Source organism: Watersipora subatra, chromosome 4, assembly GCF_963576615.1.
Source record: "Watersipora subatra chromosome 4, tzWatSuba1.1, whole genome shotgun sequence".
Lineage (NCBI taxonomy): Eukaryota > Metazoa > Bryozoa > Gymnolaemata > Cheilostomatida > Watersiporidae > Watersipora > Watersipora subatra.
The window spans coordinates 38048078-38057444 of record NC_088711.1 but is presented as its reverse complement, the minus strand read 5'-3'; the positions used below and the strand labels follow the sequence as shown (position 1 = coordinate 38057444).

At 35.4% G+C, this 9367-nt stretch overlaps 1 protein-coding gene across 1 annotated transcript in view; it reads right to left on the bottom strand.

Moving 5' to 3' along the window:
- Positions 1–765: 765 nt before the first annotated feature.
- Positions 766–9367, bottom strand: part of LOC137393279 (E3 ubiquitin-protein ligase TRIM33-like) — a 38689-nt gene continuing 30087 nt past the window's right edge. The window contains exons 10-13 of the mRNA XM_068079761.1: positions 4680–4803; positions 3831–4029; positions 3097–3249; positions 766–1627 (exon numbers count right to left, since the gene is read on the bottom strand). Of these exons, the coding sequence (XP_067935862.1) occupies positions 1427–1627; positions 3097–3249; positions 3831–4029; positions 4680–4803 (677 nt within the window). The 3' untranslated portion in view covers positions 766–1426. The remainder of the gene's footprint in view (positions 1628–3096; positions 3250–3830; positions 4030–4679; positions 4804–9367) is intronic.

The following is a 9367-nucleotide window of genomic DNA, read 5'->3' as shown; positions in this document are numbered from 1 at the left end:
GTCACTAGTTTTTATGAGAATACAAGTTTCGCTTTACATATTCCTTTGAATGTATTAGGAATGCATCTCAGCATACATTTTCAAAGGTTACTCGCCTGGCTATAGTATGGGCACCTACAATCCAACCTCCAATCATCTCCCAAACCATGAAGAGTGTATCAACTTGTACACCTTTTTAACCTGTGCATAACGTTGCTGGGATACAACAAGGCTGGCTCACACTATATGCCAGTGTGTCGACATTAATCCTACAACACTTCGGTGATCGTGTGTGATAACATTGTGCATATTATTAAAAACCCATCCGAGTTTACATCAGCGAATAGTCTGCGACGTAGTATTATCATTACATAATGCAGTAGTTGAAACCATGAAATACTTGCTAGGAAGGGATTAAGCAATCCACAACAGTCAATCACTATCATTAAATTGTCGCACATCGCAAACTGTCGTGGATGCTTGGCGAAATACCAGGAAAGTTTGCGACGGCTGCAGTGTTTCCAAAAATGTCCACATTGCCTCAGTGATCTCATTGGTTCACGGTTAGGAAAGTCGACGAATAGTCATCGAGAGCACAACCCCGTGTCAATCACCCTTAACATACTTGACAAGGATCTATGTGCATAATTCTTACGATTAGTAACAACCACAACTTGATAGCGATCTGGGTCTAATAATTTCAAATGACTTATTTACATCTCCATCAAAAACCGTCATGAACTGATACAGCAACATGAATGGTATTCATAGATAATCACTCCCACAAGTCTTAGGTAATGCAAGTAAGTAGAGCTGCAAGTTACACAAAGATTTACACGACCACATTTTAGAGTGCAACAGGCAAACTACATGCAATGTCAATTTGTCACAAGTATGACTACATATGAACTACACACAAGTCAAGATCTTACATATAAAAGCATATAAACAGCATGCGCGGTCAAGATGTTACATGTATATGTACTACATGCAAATTAAGCATGTTACAATGTTATGTGTATATATATGTACTACATGCAACTTTAACATGTTACATATGTAAACAAACGATCGATCATCAGCTGAAATCTCGCTATTGCTATCATCATTGTAATTGTGGAAGATTTAGAAGACAGAGGAATTCTGTAATTATGTACATATATAAATGAATGCCAATTTCAAATACCATAGTTGATGTAGAAAATTAAATACGAGGTGCAAATGATAGCAATCATAGCATCCAATGAGATTTCAGTCAATATATACAGTGGAGAAAGAGAGCTGAGTCAAAATTCAGGAGTCACACGACATCGACATAGTTTATTGCTGACTAACCGAGAATACTCATATTGCGTGACTAACTACAAACATCTAAGGGAATCGCTTGTAGCAAGTGTGACTAATTACGCAATCATATGAAACCATATCATATGAAGTCCCTCTCATGTCAGCTGATGTGAACTACAGGCTCGGACTCATCGCGTGACTCCGTGCTCACCCTCTGTTTTTTAACTAGGTGCAAGTTCATAACTTCCTCAGGGGACAACACAGATGAGGCCAGCTCACTATACTTGGGAAAGTATTTTTTTATCTCTTCAACAAAAGCTTGCTGAACCACTTCTGCACAGCGAGTGTATTCCGACTTCGGCTACAAAAGAATAATGACATAGCTGCAAAAGATCACAATTTGAAGCATTGACATTTGAAAAAGCGAGGGCAGGAACTCATGAAATATGGTTCTCTGGTTCTCACGAGTGATCAGGAGTGATGAGAATAAATTAGGAGATAAACAGTAACTTACGGCTAACGATCTCTTGTACAATAAATATTACGTGTCAATATAAGGACTACAATGCCTATCTCACGTAAAACACCTAGGAATAAAATAGATGCAGCAGAGACTCTTCAAGCTCACCAAGTGCTGCCAGCTATGATAGCCTAATCACCTCTGCTGCAACTAATGCGGACACAAAAGGCAAGTGTAAATCTAGCTAACCAAATTCTGTTGCAGTGCAGCTTTTTATTAATCAACCTTGGAATATATTTGAGTATTTGGGAGAACAGCGCATTATCATTAAAACAGTTCCTCACGTTCATAATTCTCCACCCAAGTTGAGACTTAGACTAAAATGGATAAAACGCATTTATTAAATCGATGATAAAACGGTGATGAAATTCAGGATTTTAACTGTTGTTTTAACAACAGTTCTTATGAGGAAATCTCAAACCAACTTCTCCATAATGAAACATAACATAGCAGAATACAAGACTTTGTTATAATGCCACGCTGCAGTAAACAAAAGAAATGTGAACATCCGAAACTGGTACTTTTCATTTAAAATGGTGGTTTTTGTGATGCGATAACAGCAGAAGAACTGATTGACTTGAATAGATCTCTAGACGAATGTGTCTGCAGCTGGCATCCAAGCAATGGAGGATAGAGACTTCTATTCACAAGATAAGTGAGAAAGTAATATTTATTAGTGGATTGCTTGAAGTGAGTGCGAGCTGTTTATTTATTAATAAAAGCCCAAATGTTAATGTTACGTGAAGTTAGGTTCAAAGAGCTTTTATACAAGTCGTCAAAATAAACACAAAGCTTGGTCGTGTATTACCATGAAATGCTTTTCAACTAATGTTAACTGCGCTAAAGCGGACTTCACCAACAGTTCTAAACTCCTAACTAGTACTTGAGTGAATTTTTGTTATCAGTTAAAAGTTTTAATTGATGATAGCTTGGTACCCCGATGGATGAAAGTTATAGCTCAAGTGAAATAGCAGATAAATGTCATTAAAGAACTTCAGAGTAGGTCAAGTTATTAAGGTGAATGCAAATATTAAACACGCTGTATATCTTCCCTTTCATTTTGAAGCCTACTGACAACTTTTACTAATCATTGCTACCAAGACAGCAGTAGACTGATGTACAGTAGCTCTCAGCTGATCTACCCTGTTGCTACCAAGACAGCAGTAGACTGATGTACAGTAGCTCTCAGCTGATCTACCCTGTTGCTACCAAGACAGCAGAAGGCTGATGTACAATAGCTCTCAGGTGACCTACCCCGTTGCTACCAAGACAGCAGTAGGCTGATGTACAGTAGCTCTCAGCTGACCTACCCCGTTGAAAGCAACGCAGTTAGAAAAGACAAGTCTCATATCTTTGATGAACTCCTTGACACTATCATAATGATTAAAGTGCTGCCTCATCAACTTCTTGCTGATGGCCATGAAATCTATGGGATTCTTTACATACGAAGAGTAGAACTTGACCTGCAAAGATGAAGATCAGCAATAAATTGCTGAAACTAGAAGATGAATTGCCATGTTCAAACAAGTCATCTATAGAAAAGGCATAACAGCTGATATACCTATCCCTGCTATCTTGGGAGTCGTCATATGAAATTATACTCATTCGTCTATGGACCTGATATATAAGATGAAAGTTGGTCCTGTTCTACAGAATACTATGTCCTCTTGATTGCTTTTAGTAACATCTTTGGACACAGGTTGACCTTTCTAGCTGCTTAAAAACTCATATTTGAAGTGGTATGCTTTCCTTACCGTTTTAGGAACTGGAGTATCAAAGCGGTATGCTTTCCTTACCGTTTTAGGAACTGGAGTATTAAAGTGGTATGCTTTCCTTACCGTTTTAGGAACTGGAGTATTAAGTGGTATGCTTTCCTTACCGTTTTAGGAACTGGAATATTAAAGTGGTATGCCTTCTTTACCGTTTTAGAAACTGGAGTATGAAATGGTATGCCTTCCTTACCGTTTTAGGAACTGGAGTATGAAATGGTATGCCTTCCTTACCATTTTAGGAACTGGAGTATGAAATGGTATGCCTTCCTTACCGTTTTAGGAACTGGAGTATGAAATGGTATGCTCTCCTTCAAACAGAACATCTTTAAAAGTATTTTTTCGCAGAGTCTAACTTCATGGTCAGAGAGACCGGATGGAGCCTTTCTTTTTGAGAGAGGACCTTTAAGGGAAGGTGATTCAACTGGCTGCGGAGGCACCTTTTCATCCCAGCATAGACTACAGCTGAAGGTACTACAATATATAGAAGATGTTGAAGTTCATGTCAGCAATATTGAAATTAGTGAAAACACTATACTGTTTTGGAAATTCCAAAATGTTTCTTATCAAAAAATCAAATACAATCGCAAGCAACGCAAATGCCAGATTGATAATGAAATTGTGTGGAGTTCGTATGCAATAAATGTAAACAAATGTGCTCGCCACTATTAACTCAATTTGATATTCTTGATAATTGTCAGCCAAGTCCTTAGTGTTCTAGCATTATAGTTTCTTAGGGTTTAGAAAAATGGCTTCAAACAAAAGCTGTAGATTAACTATACATTTAGGATGACCAGCTCTCTTAAAGCATCCTTGAAGCTATGTAAACAATTGCCAAGCTAACTGAAGTTGAGCGACACGCACACTGAGCATTTCAGGACATTCAGACAATCTGTACCACCAAGTGAGTAAAAAAAGGATTTTATTGCAAATCAATCCCCAGACATCTAATATATGAATACAGAGTATATTGTTCCTGCATATAAAACAGACTGAAATTGGTTGAACCAACACCCATACATGATATACCAAGAGGACTCGTGAGTAGCCAGTAATTAATTTGTCACCACAAAGCTGACGTTGCTGTCTTCTTGGAAAGTAGACATCATTCAAATTCAACCCACCTTACAGCACCAGGAATAAGCTCTGGAACATGGCAGTTAACATGATAAACCTTTGGACAGGTGTCACAGCAGAATAAGTCTCCTCCATTGTGACAGACAGCGCAGTAGTCCTCATTTGGATCATCTGTAATGACAGCGATGTAGACATCAAGGCCATATATACGTTTATAGCAAAAGTATCCAAACAGTAACATGCACAATCAGAGTTTCTCCCTTTCAATGATGTCAGAAGAGGCCCTGTATATATGTTCAACTCAGCGCATATATATACTAATTAAGAAACAGTTAATATCGGACTGTATGACTCCCACAATGCATTCACAAAACTCGTTGCAATGACCGCAAGAACTAGGAGCTATGTCAAAAGTTTTTTGCACTCCATGTAGAATTGCTTGAATTATAAATTTAAAAAATTGGTGGGTAACTTATTTACACCATAAAAGCATATCTAAACAGAATACTATTTCAAAATGTGTACACTTCATAGGCAGAAGGAAGAGAGATCTTGTTTGCTTCGTCATGATCAAAAGCAATTGGCAGATTTTGAGCAAACAAAGTAAGAGTTACTTGAAATTGGGCTGTAAAATATATAAAAATTACTCATGATATTATCTCTCTCTCCTAAATCACATTTACTATATTTTTGTCTTATTACGAATCTAATAGAATGCACTTGTATTCTAAATGATTAGATAGATGAGTGGCATTTTATTACTTATCACAAAAGCCTTTGCTCAAGCTTAAGAGAAAATCAATATGTTTACCAAATATATTCATGCCAAATACATGTATACGACCATAGAGTTATCTCCCCCTAGAGTGATAACAACACAAGCCGTTTCCGGTGCCAACAAGGAGTGTTTAGGCCACGCCTCTTTTTTGTGCTAGTCAATCATAGTGATTGACTAGATTAATAACATCAGCCATGAGAATGGTTAAACAAGGATCATGAATTTTCACAATTAAGATAGTAATTAATGCTCATATTAAAGAAATGATGATTACAGTTTATTACTCTAACATATGCTTATTATTTAAAGCAATTCCATACCTAGATGACTTGCAAAGGCACTGAATACATATTACATAGTGTTAGGTAAGTGAGTTAATGCAATCAGTTACTCATAGATAAGATAGATAGTTATACTGGGGTTGTATTACATTAGTGTGATGGGAAGCAAATCGACTGCCACCAACTATGAGCTGTACTACCCGGCGTTGCCCGAGTAATAATTATTTTTATATAATATTTACATGTACCATTCTAACTTTTACACTTCATATCATGAGAAAATATTTTTTAAGCAGTACAAATGAGTTAAGAGGAAAAAGAAAACAACTGTAAAGGTTTTCAAGCTTTTTCAAACAACTACAACTTTTAAACTTCTCATCATGAAAGAAGTGTTTTGTTGAAATAAATTAGGAAGAAAAATAAAACTGTAAATGTGTTTAAATGTAAAATAATTAACAAGTAATGGCTAAATATAATCTGTTTAGCTATAATTACAATGAAAAATTATTTAAAAAGGTAATAAAAAATTCTATTTCATTTTTAAACAATTATAATTTAGTATAATTTATTTTTATTTAACATATAACAACATTTGCCGCTCTAACTTTCAAACTACATATCATAAGAAGTGTTTTGTGTAATTGAAATAAATGAAGAGAAGAGAGAAAATAAAAACAACTGTAAAGGTTTTCAAGCTTTTTCAAACAACTACAACTTTTAAATTTCATATCATGAAAGAAGTTTTTTGTTGAAATAAATTAAGAAAAATGAAACTGCAAATGTGTTTAAATGTAAATGTGAAACAATTAGCAAGCAATGGCTAAATATACTCTGTTTAGCTATGATTACAATAAAAAATTATTCAATAAATGAAGTAATAAAAAAGTCTATATTATTTTTATATAATTATAATTTAGTATAATTAAGTATAATTCATTTTTATTTAACATATAACATTTGCCACTCTAACTTTCAGACTTTTTGCTTGCTTACATCAAGCAAAGATGTCCACTAACTAGTGGCCGTCCTTGCTTCAAGCTAGTCTATGTATTTGATTTATGTATTGAAATCTAATATTACATGCAAGGGCTGTTTGTGGACTGTGGTGTCAATGAATCACTCTATACAATGTCAATACTTTCAGTTGATGGCAGTGGATTAGCTTCCCATCACACCAATGGAATACAACCCCAGTATGACTATCTATCTTATCTATGGGTAACTGATTGCATTAACTCACTAACTTAACACTAGCTATTCAGCGCCTTCGCAAGTCATGTAGGTATTGAATTGCTTTAAATAATAAGCATATATTAGAGTAATAAACTATAATCATCATTTCTTTAATATGAGCAATAATTAATATCTTAACTGTGGAAATTCATGATAATTGTTTAACCATTATCATGGCTGATGTTATTAATCTAGTCAATCACTACGATTGACTAGCACAAAGAAGGGGCGTGGCCTAAACGCTCCTTGTTGGCACGGGAAACACTCGTGTTGTTGAAGGCACTGTTATCACTCTAAGGGAAGATAACTCTATGTATACGATTAACATGATATTTTTTCATGAAAAAGCTCAAAAAGCCAATCAAATTTGTCCTGAGAGGTAGCAATCAATTACTGCACGTGTGAGTTTACAAAAAACTCTGATCTCTGAACTCTGCTTTAGAAAACTTTGATGGAATGACCAGAAATAGACATATTAGGCAAAATCCTTCCAGCCTCTATCAGCCATGAAAATGTGACAGTAATAAATTGTTATGTTTCAGTATGAATAATAATAATAGAAGAATAATGAGTGTAGTGCATTCACTCTCATGTAAGCAATGAAATAACATGTAGATACAACAGTATGATATGTACACAGTAATATAGTTTACCTGTATGAATGATATTAGAGCTATAATAAATGTAGTACATGCACTCTCATGTAAGCAATGAACTGTTGATCTGAAAACCTAGCTTATATACACATTAGCTGTGGCTATATTTCTCATAGCTACTTTACATAGTTGACCAATGTTTAACAGAACAAAGTATACGGAGTAATGTTAAAGGTTAACTTGCAACAAAATTCACGTTACAGTTATTTGGTATCAAAAGATTCACCATGTCTTACTCTTTTGTGTTGTAGGTGCCAAATATGTGGAAATGTGATTACAAGCTCTTAAAAGCTCAAAAACGAAAAGCCGCCGTAGATTGGAATCTCTTTATTTCTCTGACATATTCGTTACAGTTTGGTTATCGTCTTGTCACGTGATGTTCTCACGTGAATTGAAAGGCCAATAAAAAGCTCAATATAAAATTTATCGTAGCACTAGTTTATGACAAACACTTCGGGTTTTACCGAAAACCCCGTATCAAATATAGATGCTCGCTACTTAACAGTTTTGTTTCGGCATTATCTAATCATCAAGTCGTAATCTGATCATGTGACCCAATACTTCCCAAATAATTTTTGCAGCGTTTTTCGATTATCACAAGTGACCAACAGGCTCATCATGATTATCAGACAATGATATGTACTATTTCGAGCTAAGGTTGAAAAGTTTCACGATTTTTTTACAGTAAATTATAAGATATCAGTGCTAAAAGTGACAGCATTACAATGACGATAAAACAGACGCGTAAGAACAATAGACATAGTTGTATTGAATGCGTGAAGTATATTTGTGAAAATATTTCGACGAATGAGGTTGCATGAAAGTGTAAACAGAAACCATCCTATAACAAGTACGTCCCATTTGAGCCGTTTGGAAAGCGAATCCAAACTACGGCAGTCTCGTGTGGCTGCGATTAAATGTTCGTTTTTTTGCTTTTAAGAGCTTGTAATCACATTCCCATATATTTTGCACCTACCACACAACAGAGTAAGACATGGTGAATCTTTTGATACCAAATAACTGTAATGTGAATTTTGTTGCAAGTCAACCTTTAACAACTTCAACCCCACAGAGCCCTCTGTGACGCATACGCAACATAACATTTGAGCAGCTGTGGTGCCTTGTAAAATTATCATTTTCTTATTTAATTTATCTAGAGTACATAAACTGTCCTATATTTTACATACATGGACAATTTTTCCCTAGTACACTGGGTTGTGCATTTATAGCCCATCCTGAAAAAGAGCAGGTGCCACATTGCTAGCCACTGACACGAAATGGCTAGAATCTTCAAATAATCTCAAGTCCAAAGTGCATTTCCACTGCCAAAATCATCCTTAATATTGTTTAACAGGATCTGTACTTTACTCAAAATAATTATGTAATAAATCCTTTGATGTCTTGGTTTTTTTCATAAGCAAAATTAATTCATGTTACACCGGTGTAACAGTGGGCCTTTGTTCTCATTTCCTGCACTTCCTAGCTTATAGTTGAATTATGGCTGACAAACATGCATTGTAAAACTAATCTGCATTGGCTAATATGTGGTAACAATAATATGCACTGGTGAAGTAGAAATGCCGTCTAATTATGTAGTTCTTTCTGTGTTTAAACTGAGGGTCGTCACCGATACAAATGGATTATCAAGTAAGGTAAAGGTGGATATTTTTGCACCAAGTGAGTTGTTTTGACGATGGTATATAAGTTGAGGAGAACTTGAGAAGAGCATAGTCACATTCTGTAGTTGAGAATCGTGAGTTCTGTGAAATAGTAGTTCAGTGTAATTA